Source organism: Neopelma chrysocephalum, unplaced genomic scaffold (assembly GCF_003984885.1).
Source record: "Neopelma chrysocephalum unplaced genomic scaffold, ASM398488v2 Primary Assembly neopelma1_63, whole genome shotgun sequence".
In the NCBI taxonomy this organism is placed as follows: domain Eukaryota; kingdom Metazoa; phylum Chordata; class Aves; order Passeriformes; family Pipridae; genus Neopelma; species Neopelma chrysocephalum.
Genome location: NW_020897720.1, coordinates 15597161 through 15622381, shown reverse-complemented (window position 1 = coordinate 15622381; position 25221 = coordinate 15597161). Strand labels below are relative to the sequence as shown.

The following is a 25221-nucleotide window of genomic DNA, read 5'->3' as shown; positions in this document are numbered from 1 at the left end:
AATGCTCTCATCAATAGAGATATGAGTAAGAAAATAATTGTGGTAAGCTTTGCCTTAATTGTAGTCGTGCAAGTAGTAACATTGTTATGGGGCTCTGACCAAAAGGATTTTCTTTTGCTCTCTCATATTATTCACATGTTTCATGTTAGCAGAGGTTTCTGCCTGGTTTGGTGTTACGTGTGCAAGGAATTCTTTTTAAAAAGAGACAGACCTGAAAGGGAAAGTTGTATTTTCTGGATTGATTCTGACCTGAGCCATCTGAGATGGTTTGGAGAGAACCCCAGGAGGGTGCTCTGTGCACTTCTGTAGCATCTATTGAGCTCTGCCACTGTAATGCAGTATTTATCTGAAGATAATCAGGTCAGCTTTTTATGAGGCAGGCAAAAACTACCAGGAAAAATTGTACATAACATTCTGGAAACAAAAAAGGTATCTAGACAATGGTTTTCAATTAAAAAGAGATGTTACCAGCTGTTTTATAGATTGGGTGCTGGGGCTTTAATGTGAGCTAATTAACTTTACCTTGCATAAGGTAAATGATGCTTTCACTCTTTGGGTGCTGCTCATGGAAGGCCCTTTAGGGAAACCCAGACTGACCTGTAGGGTCCATTTTCAGTCTGTCTGGTGCTGTTTGCTTTGGCTGCCACGTTACCTTGTGCCACAGGGGGTATGAGGAGGGAAATAATCCTTTATTGAAACATGCAAACCCCAAACATGCAGCACATGCAATTGGAGTTTGCCTCCAGAGCATTAGTGGGTTATAGTGTCTGCTGAGATAAATTTTAAATATCTACAGATTTCTGGTCAAATTCTAGTAAATTTGACCATGTCCAGGTCTTCTAATAATATCCTTAGACACTTCCCCCAGCAGGAAGGTGTAGCTGAGCTTACAGAATGCCTTATCTTGTTCCTGAGTACAAAAGAAGTTTGTAGAAGGCAGAGGAACTTAACTGAGGTTTAATGCCCAGATCACTGGACCATCAAACCTTCCTACAGGAAGGGAGACTGCATAGAGAGGAGGATAAAAATGCCCTGGGCCTGGCCTGCTCTCCTGGATTCAAAATTAAAGAAAAATGAGAAATGATCGAGGCCGTATGTTTTGGAGGTCCTTGAGAGGAACATTTTAAGCTTTTATGTCATGTTTGCTTTACATTTATTTCCTGGTCTGAACTGGGTGGGTGCACATGACATAAGTTGCCTCTAAATTACTGATTTATATTTGATGATTTTACTTGATAGATCCAGTGCTTTCACTTATTGTGTAAGCTCCCTGGGAAATTACTCATAATTCAACAATAAATTGAAGGGAAAAAATAATGCAATAAATAGAGTTCTGTAAGATAAAATAGAGCTTGAAGTTTCTGAAAGGAACAGTGTAAGCTATCCAGTAGCATCTAATTTTAAACATTATGGCAGTTAATTAGAAGTAGTTGGATGACAATTGTACTAAACAAAACAAATTATTGGAAGCAAGTGTATAAAAATCAACACTTTCATGAAGTTTTTCATGTATAACTCCCCTATCAGTTGCTGAAGCGAACATGATTATCATTAGCAAAGTCATTTCTCCTCCCAGTGATTGTCTGTATGTGTGTTTTGCTGTAAATATGCATGTGTTTCAAGCTCCCAAGTTTCAAGATATTTTTAGTTGGTAAAATGTGAAACAGATCCTTTGTTGTGTCTTTGTTCTCGAGTGCCTGGTGTCTGAGTTACAGGCAAGTTTAATGTTTTACTCTATTCAGCTGGACCACAGGGGAATCCTGGCTTTAATTAGTGAATTGCTTTTCAGTTCTGTTTTTCCATAAACTAATCATGGGTGAGTTTGCATTGCACTGCAGTGCTTCCCCTCTCTGGCAGGTTTGTGGTGGGGAACCAGCTCTCCAGCTGGGAGGGAACAAAACCAGCCAGTTGGCAGTACCTCTGAAATCTGCTTATCCAGCACTGGAGACCAGGCTGTGAACGGTGGCACAGACAGTGCAGATTGTTCAGCTCAGAGCTCCTCACCTGGGGGACCCTGAGGAGCCCGCTGGGCACATCTGCACTGCCAGGGGCAGGGCACTGGGGAGCCACAGGAGGGGCTGCTGCCCCCTCACCTGGGTGCCAGGGACGAGCCAGAAGCCCTGAGGAACCATCCAGAAGCGCTGAGGAACCATCCAGAACACTGAGGAACCATCCAGAAGCGCTGGGCAGACCTTCCTCAGCAGCACTTGTTTGTGCAGCGAGAGCCAGGAGCCCACTGCTGTCCCTGGGACCTCAGGTTTCCATTCCCAGATGAAGAGTCTTTTGCACTGTCATCAAATCCTTCTTTCTTCAGCAGCATCACCAGCAGGTCCCTGTTAGCCCACGTTTCTCTATGGTTTTGGGTTGTTGCTGAGCTGCCCTTGGCCTGCAGTGGTTCTGGGTTCTGTCCTCTGCTGTTTTATGGGCTCAGGAAGATCTGTGGGCAGCACCAAGGCACCGACCAGCCCTGCCACCAGAGTTCTCTCTTTTACACTACACTGCCCCACAGGCCATCCCAAAATTACCATCTGCCTAAAGGAAGTGGAGAACATTTCTGTAGATGCAGCCAGTTCCTGGACATGTGGAGTGTCCCTCAAATCATCTGCTTTGCCCTTGGGCGAGGGAGAATTACGAGGTTTTTTCAAGGAGTTGCTTGTTCCTCTCAGTGTAGAAATGTGCAAACCAAATGTGTTTAAAGTGGTGATAAAGTCATGCTTCTGAGGCTGAACAAATCTGAATTATTACTGCTTTGAGGCCCCTCCTGTGCAGGAGTGATGCATGAACAACAAGTCAAAGGCAAGAGCAGTCTCCTTTCTTTGGCTGCTGGAAATCTTTGAAATGTGATGCCCACATGCCCTCCATGCCCTCTTTCTTCTTGGCATACAGCATATCTCATCCTGAAGGTTGATAGGACACCAACCCTTCATGCTGCTGGGGTAAAACACATCCAGGTTTTGATGTGCTAGTGAATGGTTGCAAAGGCCAGTAGAACATGTACCCCTCCTTGAAGGGAAATGCTGCTCCATTTCTGCCTCTGGTCATTCTGCCAAGCTGTGCTGCAGGGTAGGGCAAGTCTTAGTTTCTCTATTTACCAAATGGCCATAAAAATACGTATCTAATGTTATTTCAGACTTGGCTGAGGTTTCTGTGCTTGGATCAAAGGTTGCAGATGCTGCAGGGTTCTGTAGGAGTCAGTTCAAACACCACAAGCTCAGAGCAGCACGTTGGAGTGACTGTTGCTCTGTTGCAATAGCAGGGATCAGATCAGATGATTGAACCAGCAGACCCTATTCAGTGTAATAGAAATGTCATTTGTAGTAGAATTTTGTCTTTGGATTTATGTCCCTTGCTTTGCAAATAAATGGCTTAGCTGTGCCTTGGCATTTAATAGCAGCAGGAGCCCATTATCCTCTAACAATGCACTATTTCATTGACATTATCTCTTCAGTAACACAGTATTGCAGAAGGAAACTGTCTGGGTGTGTTTCCTCCTGTACAGAAAGCAAAATGTAAATATAGAATTTATGGTAGTTCCTGCAGCTGATTTCAGTTCATCTGCTTTTCCCTTCACTGAGATAGGTTTGGGAGCAGGGACAGTTCTGGTGTTTCATAGACAGGACACATTTAAGACCTGCTTGTGGTGTGAACAAATGAAGAAGGGAACATTTTGTTTTTATTGTTATGATGCTTTTAGAGAGGTGGTGGTGAGGGGAACCTTGGAGCTTTAATTAGAAAACCACACAATTAATCTGTGTGTTTAGAAGATGGATTGTGATATGTGGTTGTCTGAGTTTGTTGGTACTTTTCTGTTTGGTAGTGGTTTGGGTTTTTTTGGACTTCAGACTTGGTAAGAGCCAGGATTTGGCAGAAATATCATTCCTCACTGCAGCAGGTCCTGAATTATGCCACGTGTTATATGATACCAATGTGCCACTTTCTGCAGACGTTTTCTTACCTGTTTATTTCTGTCTTTCACCAAACTCCCAAGTAATCACTGTAAAATCATCTACTAAAACAAAAGAAGTCTGAGAATAAACTGCTCAGCCTGTTCCATGGCTGAAATTGGATTTGTGTCTGGAGATCCCTGTGGCATGACCTGTGTTCTCAACCCCCCGGTTTGTGTTGATCTGTTCCTGTACTTGCCTCCTCGCGGTGTTTCTTCCTTGAATTTGCAAACATGTTGTTTACTTTGTGGAACAAACCTGGTTCCTGTCCTGGTTCCTGTCCTGTTCCTGCCACGCTCTGCCCAGCTGTGGGTGTCCTGAGGCAGCTGCAGGGTTCTCTTGGTGTGAGACAGTGAGATGTTTGAAGGATGGCAGTGCAGGACACGAGGCAGGGCAGTGGGCACTGAGATCCTTTGGGAAGGGCTCAACCTCTGTCCGTGGGGGCACCAGTGATTGCTGAGTGACCTGTGTCTGTGTTTGACCTTGTTGTCCATGTGCACCAATGGCACCTGTGGCTTTTAGGGATGGTGTGTGGTTCTTCTTCATCAGACTCATAACAGGATGGGATTTTTTAGGTTTTTCAGCTGCAATTTTGAAACTTGCTCTTTAAGTTGCTTCAGGTTATTGCTGGATCCCAGGTCTGCTGTGCTCAGATTGACCAGGTGGACATGAAGGAACCATATCAGTGTTTCAAAAAATTACATGAAGATGGAAACAAATTATTTAATAAGAAATCAAAAGTAAAAATGTCACCTCTTTTTGTCAAGCATTTTGTGTGAGGCATTGGTGTGAAGCTATCAGTTATTTCAGTGCTCAGTTTTTATCTATCAGTGAATGTATTACCAGTACTGGGGGATTTAAGTAGGTATATTTTTCTAGATTTAGCACTGTTTGGTGTAAAAAGATGCAAAAAATTTGTTAGTCTTTAAAGAAACAAGAGAACTCTCTTCTGTCACTATTTCTAAATGTGACATTTTGAGTGTCATCTGCCACAGTTCTACATCATGGCAGGACCAAGAGCTGCTGAAGTTCAATCCTTAGGATAACCAATCTCAGACCAAAGTATAATCTAACAGGAATTATCCTTTAGTGACAGTATAAAGTGCCCTTAAAATGACAAATTAATGAAATTATTGTGATCTGTGACATTTCTGGTAGTGCCCTCAATTCTTGAGGTAGAGATTTAAGACACAAGTCACTGAAGTTCAGGAGACGTGAGCAAGTTTTGCCCTTTTTCTTCCTTCTTAGTTTATTTCCTTTTCTTTTTTTGATTAGGGATCACAATTTGGATAATTCACTGCTGATTGTGTGATGGCACATTGTCCTAAGCAGAACATTTTTCCATAAACATTTGTTTCATAAGTAATTTTAACTAATGTCAAATACTTATGAATCATCCTCTTATCACTTACAAAAAAGAACTTTTAGTCTTCCATCTGCTTCTCCTTAATTTTCAGCTTTATTACACATGCAATTACAATTTTCCTCTTCTAAATAATTCACTATACAGTTCATTTCCCACAGAAGGTAAATGAATAAAAATTTGTTTTCTTTAGCATTGGCCTGTCTGTTTTCTATGCCTGGCTGGCAGCCAAGAATATTAGATTTCAACATTCGGTTTTTAAAAGTGTGACTTGTGGTGTTAGTAATAGATAAATATGTATGGGGGTTGTGTAAATTATCCAGTGGTTGGAATCTGAATCCTCTTTTAACCCCTTTTTTTTTCCCTGTTCAATTCTGAGCAGAAAGGCCAATTGTACTGAACTGAGGGGAATGCTGAACGTTGCTGTTGGGCTACAAATAAGCACTCCCTGAGGAGGGAGGAGTTGTGTCCTGATTTTAAAATCACTGTGGATGGACAATCTACAGAATATATAAAGCACCTGTAAGACTGCAAAGAGATTCCAAATTCATTCTGAGTAACAGAGATTCAGCTCATTGAGTTGGCAGTTGATTTATTGTCATGTTCCAAAGCCATGAAAATCCATTTATTGGGTGCTAAAGTGTCATGATGTCCCTAAGAAAGATAGTTAGTAATTTAGGATTTCTGCCTGGTTTATTGGAACTTCATTTGGGTGGGAAGAGGAGGTTAAATGGTAATTAAATCAGTGTGATGTGATCATAGAAGTTGAGGTCTGTGTATAAAGTTGTATGTTTCTGATTAAGTCATGCCTAGAGTTTTTTACATTGAAGCATCATGATATAGCAGAGTGCAGAGAGAAATGTTTTTCTTGTTAAGAAAAGATACATCAAGAAGTTTATGGCAGTGGGTTTTTTTCTTTTTATTCCCCTCGTGTTTCTTTGACTCATATTAAAGGAATCACACTCATGTAAGGATTTACAACAAACCTCTACTAGGGAATAAAAAAGATATTTACTGTTTAATTAACTGTTTAATAGTTATTTTTCTTACAAAGTATGACAGCAATAAAAATAAAACGTGAGTGAATAAGTTACTACAAATGGAATAGGGTACATAAAGGATTTTTTTGCACCCAAATCTAGAGAAATATGGGTCTAAATAAAATCTAGGAATCAAATAGAATCTTGAGAAGAATCCATGTGTAAATGGCTCACGTGTATCTCCAGTTGAAGGAGGCTCAGAATTGTCACTGCCTGGATTCATAGTCCATAGAAATAATTATTTTTCAAAGCCTGATATTGGAGTATAACCATGTTTTCACTGGGGGCAGGATTAGCAGGCTCAGGTGGAGTTTTGTGCCCAAAATCTCTGGGCCTTCATGAAAATGCAAAATTTGTCTTGGTTGACGTGGGAACTTCCCGGGGTTGGTTGATTTGTTTTTAAGACCCTTCTCAGTACTGATTTGGTGAGGTGCTCTCTTGTAAAGCCCTGAAGGATATGCTTAGTTTTAATCAGTTAATATTTTCCTCAGGAGAGGTGCTGTCAGGAACCATTGACTGTGGATTTGCTCTCTGTTTGGGCAAACTTTGCTATAATTCATTTTCGATATTTTCTCCTATTTAATTCTCCCAGGCTCTGAGAACATCTCCAGCTGTAAATGTTCCTTGCTGAATAGCTCAGAGAAGCAGCCAGTGATGTTTCAGAGGTTCCTAAATCAGTGTGAGAGCGCAGGCTCTGTGAGTGTGACCCGTTAATTGGGAGCTGCTGCAGTGAATCATGTTGTGCTGCAGGGCACTTGAGGGCTGGCTCCACTTTTTGAATGCTGAGATGAGGAGATAATTTAGGAGGAGGTACTTAATTGTAATATTTGGTGACATTAATAGCAAGTTGTCTGATACAAGAGATGAAATAATTAATTTAGGGCGTTCTTGTCTCAGTGTTCACAGAACAGCCCAGGTTGGAAGGGACCTTAAAAGATCACATGTACTTGCTTGGGTCCCCTGTTCTTCTCCCTCCATCCTCACTGAGGAAAAAAAACCCTCAAACTGTTGCCCCAGTTTCCTAGCCAAGAGCCCAAGGTGCAGTGTGAGTCTGTGTGCCTGGGTTAGCAGGCAGGGTTTGCACTCCCAGTGCTGCTGCAGCACATCCCAGACATCCTCACCTTCTGGAGGAAAGGGGAGAGCTTTGGTACAGCCAAGGAAGAAATGTCAGAGCAGGTAACAAAGCAAAAAGCAAACAATAAAGAATTTGCATTAGAATTATAAATCAAAACTTCCAATTGTATGCAAGTCGTAAGGGACAATAAAGAAGCTACTTTGAGTAGAATCAGGGAAGACATTTTTGGGAGGAGTGTGTGAGTGATGGCTCTGAAATGCTGTTTGGAAGGTTTTTGGTTGGCACATTAGTGGATTAGCTTAGATACTTGGATAGTAATGCCATGAGAAAATATCAATGTTTATAACAGCAACATCTCTTAAATAGGATTTTCAAAATCCTCTGCACGTTTATTATTCTAAATTGGTCTTTGAAAACAAGGTATATTCTCCTAATGATTTTTGTATTTTAAGTCAAAACAAAAAAACATGTTATAAAACAGTAGCCATCGTGGTGATGTGAGACACATCTGTGTATCCTGTCTGTACTTAAATAGATTTCTAGACATTTGTGAAGAAGGACTATTGTTATGAGGATATAATATCAGTACTTTGCACTGGCATAATGCCCTTTTTAAGATCTGCAGACTTTAACCAATGAACTGCATATGTTATTTATTACTGCTCTCCTGGGAAAGCACCATAAACGAGGGAGAACTGTGGGTAGAATCCCCATGTACCAGTCTCATTTGCCAGTCAAACTTGGAGATAAATTTATACCTGAAGTTTAAATATTTTCACTGTGACTTTCTGGGAAAGATGATGATCAGAATTCAAGAATAGTGTTGAAAAGCAAAGCCCTGGAGGAACAAATCTGTGTGTAATGCTGAGGGTTTGGGGCTTGCTTTCTTGTCTTGTGATAAGTGCATTATTTAAGATTTCACTTTTTCAAATTGGACAAAATCATTCTTACAAGGAAGATTTTAGAGAACTTCTACTTCATTTGGTCATGGTGGAGAATCACGTCAAAGATGAGTTTCTTTACAAAAATATGCTAAATTTTAACTAGTGTGTAGCAACATAAGAGTATATTCTAAAGCACTTTGGTGACTGTTGAGAGAGGAACTGTGCTGTTATTTTTGAAGAATAGATGTGTCATCAGTCAGCCCAGTGAACTGAGCCATGAGTGTGTTTCATGCATGGATTAACCAGCTCCTGGCCAGGAGGGTTCCCATGGCTGGGCTGTGCTGGCCAGCTGACAGGGAGTGCTCAGGCAGAAACACTGCAGCAAGCACAGCAACTCAGGACCAGAAATAAGGAGCTCCTGGAGATTCTGCTTGTCTAACACCTGCTAAAGCCATGCACTTATTGCTGTGGCTTTGCACTTATTTGCTGTGGTCTAATAATGTGAGAGAAAAAACAAACCCCTGCAGCTAATGTCTTTTTGAACCTGTTATTACCAAAATATTTAACAGAATCTGCGTGGTGAAGGTACAAAATGAGTTCAGAAATCCAGTGTTACAAGTTCATCCAGACCAGTGAAGCTGCCAGGAGATGGGTCATTATTTTCAGGACAATCTCAGTGGAGTCATCACAGAGCATTTTGATTATTTTTGTGTCTTTGTGTGTGTGCTTGAGTGGTTCAGAATGGAGCTGGTTACTGATGTGTGTGCATTCAAACACACATGTATATACACAGTGATGGAGCTGTGTGACTGCCTGGGGACTGTGGAACTGGGTGGAATCCAGGTGGATGATGGAGCTGGATTTGTTCAGGGCAGGGGCAGTTCATGGGGGGGGAGCAGTGAATGTACCTGTGAGCAGCAGTGCCCAGGAGCCAACTGTGAGCTCTTCCAGTCTGGTCTTAGGCTTTGAAAAAGGACAGGACACAAACACAAGTTAAAGAAGGAACTGGGTTTTTTTGTAGAAATACAAACATTTTGCTGAAAAAATGCACCTTTTTTTTTAATTTTTGGGAAAAAACACAATCAAGAAAAGAGGCAATTTGATATGGTTTTAATTGCAAAGTATCTTATGGACAAGTCTGCGATGATTTTATAAAACTTGCTGTGTGGGGGCTGATTCTTGGTGCTGTCCAGCCCAAACTTGAACTTCTTAAGAATTAGTTTCAAATCACCAATTTTCATTTACGTCCAGTATTCCAGCAGTAGGACTGCAAATACGTTTGACATCTCTGACTAGAGCAGGGAAGGGGAAATAACAGCTCTTTCATAAACTTAGGGTTTGAAACCCTTTTGCCAAGTCATCTTATGAATGAAAATATGTTTTGCATAAGTTTTGAAAAATGTTTGACAATTCTGTCTCCTGCAAATTTAGTGTTGCTTTCTGATCCATGGACTGGTTTGTCTTCCACATCTTGATCAAATTTCTGAAAGAGTTCTTAATCTAAGAATTGAGAGGGATAAAGTGCGAATGTATTCTTGAGACTTCTTTCTAACAGAGCATATTGACTTGGCTAATTTTGATTGTTTCCAAAAATATAAAGATATGAGAATTATAATGCAGTTCCACATGTCAAAAAGCAGCAAATGCTTTGCATTCTGTTACCTGTGCCAGGTGACTGCGGCTCTTTTAAACTCTTAATCTTCTGTTGGGCATGAGGAAAAAGCAAAACCCTGTTCTCAGTTACTCCTGAAGGCTGGTGATGTGTGATGGCTCTAAAAATCAGACAGGGGTGATTTTATATCAAACTGGAATTACGTTGCAGTCAGTGCTAGGTCAGGGTGACCATCCTGATTTTTCCTTTTTGAAGCATAGGGAGCTTCTTTCTAAATGCAGGTAGCAATTGCATTGCTAATGAAGTGTTGGTCTGATGCATAGAGAAAGAAAGAGAAATCTTCACTATTCAAGGGCTTCAAGAGCAGGTGGGATAAAGCCCTGAGCAACTCGGTCTGACCTCGCAGTTATCTTGCTTTGAGTGTGAGGTTGGACTAGAGATCTTCTAAGGCCTTTTCTAGCCTGAGTTTTTCTGGGGGAATATTGATACAGCATTGTCCCTGCAAATCTCTCCCATATTAACCTCCTATTGATTTCTTGTAGGTGAAATATGCAGGTTGATTGCGGAGGAGGAGAGATATTTTGTTTTTGAGGATATTGCATCCGTTCTTTGCCATCAAGTTTTCTGTATCTGTCAAGGAAAATACACCTTTGTAATAGAGGCACTTGTAATGGAAATCCTCCCTGTGAGATATTCCACTAGGCTTTGACTTTGCTGAACTATGAACAGTTTAAAGTATAAGTAATGCAAGTGCAATGACTATGAAACATGCGATATTTTCCACCTGGTTTTTTATTTTTTGAGATTTTTTTTTCCTGGAACATAATAATATTAATTTTTCTTTCGTCTGAGTACATCACTTATTCTCTTGTAAGTGTCTCAACTAAGTATTCGAGTGTCTCAGCTAAGTATTACACTTGTTAAGTGTCTCAACTAAGTAACTTCAGCTCTTTGCTGAAGTGTTTGGCTGTCATGCAAATCAGACATTCTTACCGTTTTCAACAGGCTTGTCATCACTATGAAAGAAATGATATGTATTTATTTTAAATTGTCCTTTACTTCCGTGCTGACAGTTCTCCACAGTGCCTGACATTTTTGAGAGGAAACAGCCTGTCACATCTTGGGTTACAGGAGACCATTTGAAATGCAGGAAGAGGCCTGTGTGACATCACACTGGGGCTTTTCTTTATCCTCACACTCTGCACTGCTCAGGCTTTGTGGGCTCTGCCCACAAGGTTCCAGTATTCAAGAGATTACTGGCTGGGGAAGGCAGGTGAATCAGGGGTTCTGTCTGTCCCCCAGGATCTGTGTGTGACCAGGCACAGCCCGTCAGTGTGAGCTCAGCTGCAGCCCTGGGATCACCCCCTGAGCTGGGATGCTCTGGGGACGTGTCTGGGGACATTTGTGCTCTCCAGGGTACAGTGCTGCTTCCAAGGCATCAGGTTGGTACTAACACTGGATTAATGAACCATTTTAGAGCTGCTTGGAGCTGGCAGGGCAGAGATGAAGTGTTGTGGGATCTGTGGTGACTGTTTAACAGGGGAACCACTGCTGGTGCTTCCCGAGGCCCTGGAGAATGGCCCGAGGAACAGCTGGCACAGAGCCTGGCCTGGAGCCCCTTCCATTGGTGATCACATTGTCTGCACTGGAGAAAAACAAGGGAGGCATTTGGGCTTTCCACCTACCTTTGTTTCTTTGTTTTTCTTCTTTTTTTTCTATTTAAAAAATAAAAAGGAAAAAACCCATAAACAAAAAACAGCAAAAATGCCAAGAAAGGCAACACAGAAATGTGGTGTGGTTGGTCATGACGTGAGCAAATGCTTACCCAGAGACAGAGGGAGAAGCTAAAGAGGAGCTCCTTTAGAAGAAAACTCATTTACTTTATTCTTATCCAGGAATTCCCACCTCCCTCCCCTCGCTGTTAAAGGTGTTGGACATGCAGGAATCTGACAGCTGTTTCTGGTTTTTTGCTTTTGAGTCTCTTCTGCAAAATAATACCTTAGGCCACCGTCTGCTCTCCTCAAACTTTTCAGTTGAATCTCCAGTTGTGCATAATCACTGGTTTATTTCCCCTCTATTTAAGATTACGATTTTTTTTGTCTTTAGTGTTTTCAGTAATTTTTACTCTTTTGCAATGCTATTATATAATATTATATAATAAGGGAAGCCTAGTAATAACAGCAATATAAATATGATTTCTTTTGTAGGTGTTTACTTTTCTGAAGATCTGTAGAATTGTACAATTGCATAGGAAATGATCTTTGAACTCTGGGAAATGGCTTGAGATACACGAGTAAAGAAGTCTTTGAAATTCAAGTATAAATAAATGTTTTTGATACTTCTTGTGGCTTGAAATATTTTATTCTACTTCAAAGACATGACTAAATGATAATAGCACATAATTTTGTCTGAGGCAGAAAACTGCTGTTTCCAAAACTTCTTTCAAGTGAGTATAGCTGCATTTATTCATCTTCCTCTGCATTTTTTCGGTGATCTGGGACTCCTGCAGTGCTGTATCCAGAGCCTGATCCTTTCAGAAGAGAACGATCTGAGATCCCCAGGGATGTGACTCCTGAGCAGTGGCAGGGAGGTGACAGTTTGCAGTTCAAGGTCCCTTCAGTCAATCTGCCCCTTGTTGTCAGGGGACACACCAGAGAGGGCTGAGGGACAGGGAGGTGGCCTGGGGGGACCATGAGCAGTTGGGGGCTGCTGAAGGTGCTGTGGTTCAGGGGGGGTGACTTGGCAAAGGAAAATCGAGTGTCAGTGTCTTGTAACCCAGCTGAGGTTGCAGAAACATCAGCTGGAAGTGCTTTATTCCCGTCAGTGCAAGGAGTGCATTGGAGCTGTGGCACTGTGTGAATCAGTGTACAAACAGTGAATGTTGGCTGCTGGCAGGGGGACTGAGGAGACACCAATTCACCAGCTTGTCTCTGAAATTATCCAGTTCCTTCCTGCAGCTCTCACAGAAGCAGCAGTGAGAAGGTTTCTGCTGCAGTCCAACTCTGCTGGCACTCCTTTGGCTTTGGTGCCCAGGCCTCTGGCTTGAGTCAGCAATACTGGGTTGTTTGAGAGCTGATGTGGGACATCCACAGCCCAGCTTTGCTCTGGTGTTCAGCTGGCAAAGGAGAATTGCTGGGGCCTAATTCTGAGGTAGTTGCAGCAGAATAAGTGGTAACTTTGCTTGTTGGGATCTTTTCTTTTTGGGAAGATCATAGACTTTGGAAGATACAATTCCCATCAAGAAAACCCCCTTTGTGAGTTTGAGGAGACACAGTTAACTACAAGTGTTCCATGGGTTTGAAGCCAGGCTGGGAACAGGGACTCGAGAGATTGAGGGAGTTCAGCCTGAACTCTGTGTGAGGTTCCTGATGTGCATTTTTTGAAAGGGCACATGACAATTTATTTTGACACTTCTTTGGTATCACCCATTCTTTGAAGAGTTCTTTCTCCTTCTATGTGAGTCACCTTGTGGTGTGTCCAGTGTTAACAGAGTGGAGCTTTCACATCATTCTTGATGAGAGGATTGAGAATTAGGAATCGAACCTGTTGGAGTGTTTGGTTTTAAACAAAATGAGGATTGAAAGGATTGTGAATCAGCACTCAGGGAAAGACACTGCTTTTGAAATAAATACACTGAATAAGGTCCTTTAGCTTGAAGTGCTTTGTTTTGTATTGTTTTACAGACCACTGACATAGTGAGACACTCTGTGTGCTTTCCTTGTAGGAACAGCACGTGACTGATAACTGCATTTGAGGCTGGGCAGGAAGAGAATTCACATTTGCTCCTTTCTTCTCAAGTATATACTGACTTTTATTGTATTAAAATACATTTTGCAGTGTAGATGTATGCTCTTAATATTTTAAGAAATGGCACTTCTAAATATGTCAGCACCAAACAACTTTTTAAATGTACATATTAAATAAATGTAGTGTTCAGGCAAAACCTTCAGCTTAGAGCGTCTTCAGAAGGAAATAATTCCACTTTAAAATTGCTTTACTTGGAAATGTAGTAAAATACTTTTACAAGTTAGGAATAACCAGGAGACTTAAACCAAACCACAAATGAGTTCTCCATCCATTACTGATGAGCAAAGATAAATAGCTTCTTCAACTCCACGCTGTTATATGTTGTATTTATAATATACAAAATGTAGATTATATACTTTGTATATTATATATTCTTCCTGCTTATTTTTTAGGCCCAAGCTGGTGTTTGTTTTTTTTTACTTAAGAAAACTTATTTGAGAGCATCAGTGCAATGTGAGTCTAAATAAGAATGCCAGTGTTCAGATTTGATGCTTTTCTGCACAGTATCTTCCCTGAGGTCATTGAAATCGATGGTCACTCACTGATTCCTTGGCTGTCTGCAGCAATTCTGTTTATCTAAATTTAAGTTTAAATATCCCAGCTTGTTTACATTTCCAGCAGCTAAGAGTGTTTGCAGGCAACCACCACACAGTTAACATTCAGGATAGAACTTCCTCCTAAATGTGGTGATACTAATGAAACTGTTGGATACTTTTTTATTCATATGGGAAATTATGCATTAGATTAACTCGGTCTCATATTTGCTGCCCTTCTGTTTGTTGTGTGAAGTAAAGAGGATGAAAACTGGGGAGATGAATTTTACCTGTTGAGGAGAGATCTTTTCTTGGCTCAGGATAGAATAGGAGTAATGATCCATTTTCTGCTGCCTAAAATTTGCTCTGGACAGAATAAAAAAAGTTTATTAAATTTAAATCTAGGTGAACAATGGAGTAATAATGAAAGAGATAAAATTGATATTATTTGTGTATTTACAGAAAATGCAGTGTTTGCTGATTTAAATTCTAGATTTGCTTTCAGCTTTGTCAATACTGACACAATTGTGGCAGCATTTCAAGCTTCACGTGGCCAGGGCAGCTGAGGGACCTCTTTATTTCTGTGGGTGCAATGTGTCTCTGCCTGTACTGGAAATGGGCTGTACCTTTGCAGTTGGTGTGTGCAGTGGTGTACACACACATCATCAGGAGGTTTGGGTTTGTATTCCTTTCAGCTCACTGGAATTACTTCCTTGTGTTAGGCTTTGAACATGAATTCCCTCCTGTTTCATCTTCAGACTTACACTGAGTTTCTAACAATCCTATCCTGTGAATTCAATAGGATGCTAAAGCCTTAACAAATTAAAATCATCCTTTACTTCTATTCCTCTGCTTCTTTTGTGGTTGTGAGGGTTTTATAAACATTTATTTAAGGTGTTCTGTTTTGACCATCAGAAACTCCAGTCACATCTGAAAACTAGGGCCAACAGATGACAGATAATTTTTAGTTGGAACACCAGCTCTTTCTGGAACACAGTGTGTTTGATTTTGAACTCCAGCCTGGTGACTTGGCTTTCCTTTGAGCTATGCCAGTGCTCCAGATTTGCACTTTTATGTAATTCCTTTCCATGCACTGAACCAGGCATGTTTAGTTTGCTTCCTCCTCTTCTCTTCCTTTTACTGAGGTGTAAAGAGGGAAGCATGTTCTATATATATGCTATATATTAATACATGTGGGTTATTCCTTAGCACAGGAATAAAGTACAGCATTCCAAGCATAATAGGGGAACAATTGCTACAGCTCATCTACTTCATGTCGTGATATATTAGCATAATAAAGACTAATATGTGTTCTTAGTGCCAGTATATTACTGAAGCTTCTCTGATATCTGGATATGAATCAAATCCTGCAGAGCAGTGATGAGGCAGAACAGCAAAACCCTTCGGATGTAGGTGGAATGTTCTTGCAAGCAGAATCTCATCCTGATCCTGGGGAGAGGGGAAGGGAAGAGATTTCAGATTGTTAAAACCGACCAGATTATAGAATAGTTACCAGGTGAATGTATTTGGTAGTACAACAGTTGGGAAGACTTATTTGGTGTTTGGCTCCTGGTGCCAGCCCAGCTTTGTCCCTGTGTGTGCCCCTGGCAGGAGGAGCAGGGGCTGTGCTCAGGGGTCCAGGCTCCAGCAGCACATGGAGGGGACTGCCCTTGAACCACTGCAGGCAGCAGGACTGGAGGGGCAGCACTGCCACCCGTGCTTTGTGTTGATAAGGAAATAATGCCAGAACTCTTCACAGCAGAACAGGGATTTCTCCCTTCAGTGAAAATTGAAGAGGCATTTTGAAGGCCGTGTACATGGGCTCTTCTGGGGAAAGATGCTTCAAAAAATAAGTGTTTCCACCACTGAAATGCACATTTCTATAAAACACCCAGTTTATACTGATCCATCTGAGTGCACTCTGTTACAAGCTTTGTAAGTATATTGATCTTTAAAACACCCAGAGGTCAAAGCAGCTGGGACACAGTGTCCAGCAGTGACCTGCAGCAACACCCTGCAAGTCTGGTGATACTGTGAATATTCAGCGACACGCTAATTGTGCTCTCGGAATTCTTCAGCAAAGTAAGCAGAGTTACTTCAGCTGTAAAATTGAGTGGAAGACTGAGAGTCCTTAGCACAGGAACCTCAGAGGCTTCCCTTGGTTTCAGTGCCCAGGGGAAAGTTAACAGACTTTGAAGAGCTTTTAATTTAGAGAAGTGTTTGGGTGGTAACTGCAGCTTCCGAGACAGAAGGTCTGCTCAAAGCTCCTGAGTACAGAGACCGTGAGGTGAAATTTGGGTCTGTGAATGTTCCTGTTTCCTAGAACTCCCAGGCTTGGAAAGTGCTGCACAGATTTGCAGACTGTTAAATTCTATATTTTTTTCCATTTTATTTTTAAATATTGAAGTGAGACTTCCAAGTCATTCATAAAATGTGAATGCCTCATCATCTCTGTGTTCTCCTTGCTGTTATTAAGTATATACAAGATGTTCAGTATTGTAAAAATAAATAAATCTACTTATGGAAATTGTGAGCAGAAGTGTTTGCCTTTAAGAACAGTTCCAGTGGGTACCTGTGTATTTGCATTGTCAGGTTTCCATATGTGTGCCATCTGTTTCAATGCCATTTTTGTTTGTTTTTGTCATCCCAGGACTATACCTTGACAATGTACTTTCAGCAAGCCTGGAGGGATAAGAGGCTGTCCTACAATGTGATCCCTCTGAACCTCACTCTGGACAATAGAGTAGCTGACCAGCTGTGGGTGCCTGACACCTATTTCCTCAATGACAAGAAGTCCTTTGTCCACGGGGTCACTGTGAAGAACAGAATGATTCGTTTGCATCCAGATGGAACAGTCCTTTATGGGCTCAGGTCAGTGTGAACCATTTCTAACTCTTCTGGCTCTTCATTTAAAACCACGATTAAAAGCCTAAAAATAAACCCCATTCCTTGCCTTTCTTAATGCTGTTCTTTTTATTGCTGTATTCTGTGTAACTGATGATATTCCAGAAAAAAAAATTAAATTAAGCATTCTAAGGACAGATAAATTTTTCTTTTTTTTTTCAGTACAATTATGGAGATAAAATGCCATTTTTAGTACAGTTCAGACACTTGTATTAAGAACAGATAAGACTGTAAATATAATTTGAAATACTCATTCAGGATTAAAAGCCTGGATTGGAATTGCTTCCTCAAAGGAATTGAAATAGAAAATACAAAATGAGGATTAGAGGAAAAAATGGAAAATGTATATGCTAGATGAATTGGTAGTTTAACTGATATATTTTATAAATATTTTTGTTTAAATGTTATATTGGTTTGTATGAACCAGCTTTCTGATTTTCCCTAAGAGGTGTGGCTTGAAATGTTCTTGTTGTTGTGTGTGTTTGGAGAGTGGGGACTGGAGAAAGCAGCAAGAGAGTTCACTCTTGAGGAGGTCTGAAAACTGGGGCAAGTGTCTGCTTAGCAATGTTGGTAGGAAAACCAGGTGATTTAAAATCTTGCTGCCAGAGGTGACTGAGGACCTGGCTGGGGAGGGGACAGAGCATTGTTTGGGTTCACGATGGAAAATGCAGAGCTGCTTCTTGGATCTGCCATTTGTGTTGGGTCCAGGTGTGTGTTCTGTGGGAGCAGAAGGTTTGGCACTGTGGCTTGGAGCAGGTCTGGAGGTGGTTGTTGTTCAGTGGAGCCTTGGAACAGAGTTGTAGTTTAAAGTGAAATACAAACCACCTTCGTACCAGACATCTGTGTCACTGCAGTGAGAGCAAGAATAACAATGGATTCAGCCTGACTTTCAATTTAAGACTCTGAAATCATAATCTTTATTTTTCAGAATAAATTAGAAATAGGTGAAACATTTCCTCCTTTTCATTAAGCATAAATAGCAAATCAGTTTTAATATCTTTTATAAGATGTGATAAAGTGAAATGGTGTCTATTTTTTACTTAAAGCTGTTTAATGTAATTAGAGGAAACATTATTACTGCTTGAATCCTTTATTACCCAGGGTTATTTTCTTCAATACTTTCAATCACAATATGGTGTCCAAAATGCTTTTATATTAAATCCACACGTTTAGTTGGTTTGGGGTTTTTTCTGTTGTAGAACTTTTGCACAACCCAAAGTTAAAGGTCTTTAGACAATTTCTTTTTCCGATCAGGAAATAATTTTCTAGTACTCTGGTCTATCTAGCAATGTCATATTTGAGATTATCAATTCTCACATCCCTGTCAGACTCTGCTGGGTCCATCTCAAGTGTTCCCTTTGCCCTGAGATGGATGGGAGCTCTGCCACCATTCCTTTGCTGTGCTGGAATGAGCCGTGCTCTGAGGGCAGTGGCAGGATGAGCATCCCCTGGGCCCCCCTGCCCATCCCCAGGATCAGGGACTGAGTTGTCTGCAGCCCTCCTGCAGCTGTGGAACTGCAGAGCCAAGAGGGAACGACCCCTCTTGTTCCTTAGACAGTCAGAGTGTTGTGGTGCAGAGACTGTGGCCATGGACAGACCCCTCAGAGATGAGGATGTGGCAAGAAAACCCCTTCTGTTATGTCCTGATCATTAATGATCCATGGACGATCCACAATCATCATTCTGTGATGAAATGTAGAGGATCCCTTCTCTTCCTCCTCAGACTCAGCTGAGGAGGTGAGAAAGGCTTTCTGGCTGGAATATCTTTCAGCCCCTGGGCTGGATGGGGCAGATCCACTGGTGGTACCATGACAGGGTGGTGTGAGGGGCCATGTTCTGCCTTTGCCTTCACTGGACCATGTGGCAATCAGTGATCTGAGTCTAATATTAAGGTTTCAGTTTTATAGCCTTAAGTAGCTTTTTCTATCTATTTCATCTAAATCCAATTCAGAGTTAATGTCATTTCAAGTGTCCACAGTACTGATATATTTAATGCCTGCTTAGTAGTAATTTCCACAGATCTTAAAAATGCCTGCTTAATTGTGTTTTCCACATATCAGCTAGAGAATCCCATACATCATTATTGGTCTGAAAATCACTACTACTCTTGCTTTGTTGTTTACCCTTGCTTACACTTGCAGTCACATATTCTTACTTTGTGTTCTACTAAAGTGAGGTTCCTTTAAGTGTCAGTCTTAAATTTTTTTACCTCCCTGTGCCTCTGTTGATAACCAAGTGTGTCCATATATCCCATGCACACACACGTGTTACTGTGGGTTTGGCTGCATTTACCCTGATTGCTGTGACCAAATGCACTGAACTGCAAGGGATCTGATTAATATAAATGTAACCATCCCGTTCTTTTATGTCCCTATAGTTTAATCTCTATTTCATACACAAGCAGTGATCCCTGAACATTGTTCTTTTTGGTTTTGTGAGCCCATCCATGGTATTCATGTCACATCTGATCAGATCTGACATTGGGAAGGTAAATTCCAGGCAGGACTAGGAGGCACTTTGGGAAGCACCTGGATTGTGCTGTCACTGCAGGAGGGGAGGGAAGAGAGCAGGGGCTGATGATGGCTGGGGCATCCCTGGGGTTGGCAAGTTGACCTCACAGCTGCCCTGGGCAGGCTGCAGGCACTGGGGAAAGGCAGAGCTGAATTCTTGACCATTTTCTTACAGAGAACATGACAGACTGGCTACTTTTAGGTTAAGAAGGGTTTTTGTTTCTGAGGGATATCTGCCAGCTATCTGTGCTTTGGGAAAATGTTTTCTTTCATGTTATTTTCATATTCCATCTGGCAAGAAAATTCATTGCTGCCAAGATCAGGACATTCAATAGATGATATACTTAAATCACCTAAATGGTAGAAAATTGTAAACATATAGTCTTAAATGAAGAGTCATTACAGGGAAAATTGCTATGTTGGTAGTTAAGATGACTTGCAAGAGGATATTAGTGATCTGACAACATATATAAAACAGTAAATTTAGAGATTTGAATCTAGGATAACATTTTACAGTAGGGTGAGCAAAGCTTGAATAAGATATGCAGTCAGAACTCAAGAAAAAATGTAGTTTTAATTAAATGTCTGTATGTTAAAATATCTGGTTTATATAATACACTGAGCGGAGATAGGTGCTACAGTAGAGAAGTTTTGTTATTTTTATAATGTATTTTTATATATATATATATGTAAAAAATTTCCTCTGACTTTTGACATCAAGTCTGTTCTAAAATGCAGACGGAAAGTTCAGCTCTCTTTTGCTTTATTCTGTATAATTCTGGGGAAGAATCTCTTTTCTGATTTCTGCATGCTCTGAAAGTACTGGAAGTTTTCTGAGGTTTTTCCAGGGATGGAATAGAAGATTTGAGAAGGGTGACAAGCAGGAGCCTCCTGTTCCCCAGTTTAGAGTGCTGGGTGTAGATCTGGTTGAAGAAGTGGCTGCAGCCAAAGCTGTTCAGGGGGCTCTGCACCCTCAGCAGCCCTGGCACTGATCTCACACACTGGTCCCCTCCCCAGAGCCCTGTGCTGGGGGATGGACTGGCACTTGCATGCCCAGGAGCTCTGGATGCTGCTGGATCTCTTCAGTAGGATGGGTTTATGCTTTTTGTCACTGCTGTTTGTGGGTGTTTTTCACTGAGAAATAGAATATATACAGAACTTGTGCTAAGGGGCCTCCTCCCATCCTTGCAGCCAACAGGAAAACCAAAGGAGGTGGAACAGAGCAGTTCTGTCAGAAAGGAAAGATTTGTCCCAACAGTTGAAAGCCCAACAGTTTTACTTGCCAAGATCCATTTAATACATTGCCAACTCTAAGTCTCCAAGCCAGCCAGCAATAATTCCTACTTGACTGATGGAACACAGTAATCTCCCAGAAATGAGAGAATTATGTGTATGATGGGCTTGCTTTGTCTTCTCTCTATTTCCTGCCACCAGCATTGAGTCACATGAATCCAAAATAGTCCTGGATGCTTGGATTTTGTGTTGTCTCATCTGTGCCTTCTGCTGTCTGCTCACTCAGTTTCAGCTGCTTAGAAATTTTCACTGTTGCAAGTAAAATAGATTCGCCCACACTTTGTTCTATTAAAATAGCCTTGGGCATTTTTGTTGTATTAATAGACTCGTTGAGCAGTTTAACTTCTCATATGCAGCTTATTAGCTACAAAATCTGATGGACAGTTTAAAAAGGAATTGCCTTTCCAAATGCCTTTGGTTCTCAGGCCATGCTCTTGGACAGGTGAATTGCTCACACCATCTATCCTTCAGTAAATCATCTGATCTTTATTTTGCTACTTTTTGCTTTTTTATCTAATTTTTTTTTCCCCTCCTGATAAGTCTTATTTTTTAATTAAATTCTTCAGGATAATTTGGAGGTAAATTTGCATTGCCCAGTTTTAAAATGGTTTGTGCTGGCTGGAGCAGCCTGGTCTGGTGGGAGCTGTCCCTGCCCATGGCAGGGGGGATTTGGGAGCAGATGATCTCTAAGGTCCCTTCCAATGCCTAAACATTCTGTGATTCTGTGAATTAAAGTTATGTCTTTGGACTGCCTATAATATTTCAGATATCCATGTTATTACAGAATTTCCTCTGCAAGAAAGTGAGAGATCTCTCCTGCCTTTTTGCTACAAAATGATATTTCCAGAAGCTGGACAGGAGTTGTTTAAAGGCTTATAATGCTATTCATGCTGAACAAGAAGTTTTCTCGAGATCTTTCCAAGTTTGGGGATTTCAGAAAGGATACAGAGGACCTGGCCTTCTGTTCTGGGGGGAGGATGTAACTTTGGATGCTCTGCTCTTGACCCTGCTCCTGTCAGGGGGGCAGCTGTTCCAGCACATGGATGTTTCTCTTGGCTTTGCAGCCTCCACTCCGGCTGGGAGAAAAGGCAATAAACCCCCAGTGAGGTCCCCTGGAGCACAGAAAGCAGAGGTAGCATCTCAAAGTAGTGTTGCCATTTGTTAAAATAAATAAATAAATATTATGCATATTTTTATGAGGGTGGAGGAAGTGTCAGCAGCTTTCTGTTGCCCCAGTTAAATATACAATTTTTTTTTTAATGTTGGATATCACTTCTTGTCTCTCTTTTTACCTCCTGTGAACATATAAAACTAAATTTCTTAAATGACAATAAGGCACATATAGGCATTGCAAAGAGGAAGTAAAAAGTAATTTGTTTAAGACTTGTTTGAACATGAGAATCTCAGCATGTGAACAAGTGTTTCTGTTGTGTTAACGGAGTCATTTTTGTATGCCAGTGCTCACATTTATAGATGCAATTACTGACTTTGCCAACACTTGCCCAAGGTAATTCACAGTCAGACACGCTGTTGTTTCCAAAGGCACAAGAAATGAGGTGAACTGGATTTCTGTGTCCAGATTTTCAAGGTTGTTAGCAGACATACACACGGGTAAGAACCCTGAAATCTTGTGTGCACACGTTCAAAGCAGGAACTTTTTCAAAACTGGTAGAAATAAATGCCAGTTCAGTAAAACTTAATTTCAAATTGAAGTCATGTAACTGTTGTGAACACTGGAAAAACTGGAATACAGTACAGTTCTGTAGGATTTTGAGTCCAAAGCATCATCTGCCTTAACAAGAAAGCATTGCCACCCCAGTGTCATCCTTTGGAAATCCTGGGGCAGGGCAGTGAGAGCAGCTCTTGTCTTGTGAGTCAGCACAGATCAGCTCAGGAAAGGAACTGGGAGCCCCAGTTGTGCTGAAATCAATCAGTTGTTGTTTTAAACAAAGCAGGTGTCAGTCCAGCCCAAGGGATGGGCCAGAGTCTGCTTTGCTTTCTCGTGCAGACAGTTCTGTTGAAGGTCCCAAGGAATAAAGCACAGAATTAGAACTGTTCTTTCTAACGATGTATAAACTGAAGAGCTGGACATGAAACAAGTCCTGCAGCTTCTCTGCTTGGTTCTTGCATTTGTTAAATTGTAAAGCTAAAACGTGCCTTCTCACAGGGGTGTTGTGAAGATGAATTAATTAGTTTGTAAAGTGCTTTGATCCCATAAAACACTCCATAAGTGCCAGGCATTGTTATGAAGAATGATAAAATGCCAGCCCAATGGGCACCTTGGGAAGGCTGGTTTGGAGATAAAATCTGCTCCATCCTCTGCAGGATCACATTGTTCACTCCTCCCACCCAGCAGCCATTCACAAAACGAGCCAATTTTAGGAAGGATGCAATTTTTGGAATAAAAAGGAGATCACCGGCTGTCATAAATATCTTTTTCAATTAAGGGCTTATAGATTAAATATGCATTTTGCTGTAGGATTTGCAATGGCAGCATTTCACCATCCATCCTCAGCAGCAGGGAGGGTATTTGTAGTTTGAATATCTCCACTATCTGAAAGAAAACAATGATATCTTTCTATTTCAGCTCCTTTAATAGATTTTAAGTATGGGATAAATATTCAAAAAGGTCTTTTGCTTTTATTTTTTATGAAGTGGCTGTTAAATCATTAGTATGTGAATAATTAATTCAATTAAGCGTAATAAGAAAAAAGCTTTAAGTCATAGGAATCTTTTCCATTAACAGCCCTATTATCCAAGATTATTACATTACATTGAAGTGAAAAAAAAATCTGAGTTTTATTGCCTAACAGACAGACTGTGGCATTTGCTCTATATTAGCAAGAAAAACTCTATCAGCTATAGAACCATGTAATAGTTTAATTTCTCTGAGGGCACTGCATATTCCAGAAACAAATAGAGGTCATCAAACATTTAATCTTAAATTAAAATTTAATAATTTATATAGTTTAGAATTACAGCAATCTGTCATTTTCCTGCTGTAATGTTTTTAATCATATCACATTTGAGCTGGTAGTTGGTGATGCTGAGAATGGCAATTTTCACATTGAAAAGTCTCAGGATGCCCTGACCAAGGCTGAGCTAATGGGATGGATGCTAAATGTATGGATCCACACATGAGCTTAAATACATGCTGTGTATTTGATATATAAATACAGGATATTTGTGTAGGTATACATTCTACTTGCACATGTTTTTTTGACTAAAACTGGTAAAATGTGAGATGGAGGCCATAAGTAGGGGCAGGGGGCCTTGCATGTGTAAGAAAACAAAGTTATGACACTGTCTTTGTAAGTAAAAATACCTCTTGTGGGTCACACAACACAATTTCTGATTGTTCTTGTGGTTGTACAGAGGAAGCTTTTCTTTGACATATTTGATGAGACATTGTAGAATACTGTTTATTAAATGAAGGGGTCTTTTTTTGTCCTTACCAAGTGTTATATCTGAAAGTGCAAGTGTTTGGGCTTATTTTTCATTCCAGTTAAATACCTTATTTTGGTGATTTCCCCCCCCCCCCCAAAAGATTTCCTTTGTATTTTAATGCACCTTCTGGGAAGAAAATAACTGATTTGTTCTCCCACTGTTTTATCATACTTGTTATTGAACTTTACAAAATAGTAAAATGGTTTCTGAGAAATAAGAATTGCCTAAACTCCTAAAGTCTAGAGGGGTTTTATATATATTTGTTTTCCTCATCTCCTTGGATCTATTTTCTATTTTTTAATTCTCTGAAAATTGAAATTTCTCATGGTCCTCAACGTGCAAATCAATGAGGAGAGCTTTCCTGGAACAGTGTTCAGTCCTGCTTAGAAGAGAAGCCAGAATAAGGTATAAGAAACTCTGCAGCTTTGTAGTTCCAGGTGAGTTCTCCAGACTCTGGGAATGTGTGTGAGTCACCACAGGAGAGCACTTGGAGCTGTGCTTGTCCCTGAGCTTTAGGCTGGAATGCAGCCACTGGCCCTGGCCCTTCACCAGAGGCTTTTCTGGCCCCTAAATCCCCTGGAGAAGGCGGCAGTGGTTCTTTTTCTGCTGCGTTTTTGTTTCTGAATATTCATCCCTAGAACACTCCCTGCTTCTGCTGGTCTAGAACCACCTAAATGGAGAACAGAGAGAACAGAAAAGGTTTGGAAAACCCTTCTTTTCCATCCACTTGAATGTGCCATCTGTGGGAGCAGATGGGAGAGATGTCTCAGGGCCAGGAGGAGCCCGAGAGAGCAAACCCCAGGCAGGAG

The 25221-nt window shown here is 40.9% G+C and overlaps 1 protein-coding gene across 4 annotated transcripts in view; it reads left to right on the top strand.

Annotated features, from left to right (window-relative positions):
* GABRB2 (gamma-aminobutyric acid type A receptor beta2 subunit) overlaps positions 1–25221 on the top strand; it is a 111887-nt gene that overhangs the window by 21455 nt on the left and 65211 nt on the right. For all 4 annotated transcript variants that reach the window (XM_027682991.1, XM_027682992.1, XM_027682990.1 and 1 more), the window contains one exon: positions 16909–17129. In XM_027682991.1, coding sequence (XP_027538792.1) covers positions 16909–17129 — 221 coding nt within the window. The remainder of the gene's footprint in view (positions 1–16908; positions 17130–25221) is intronic.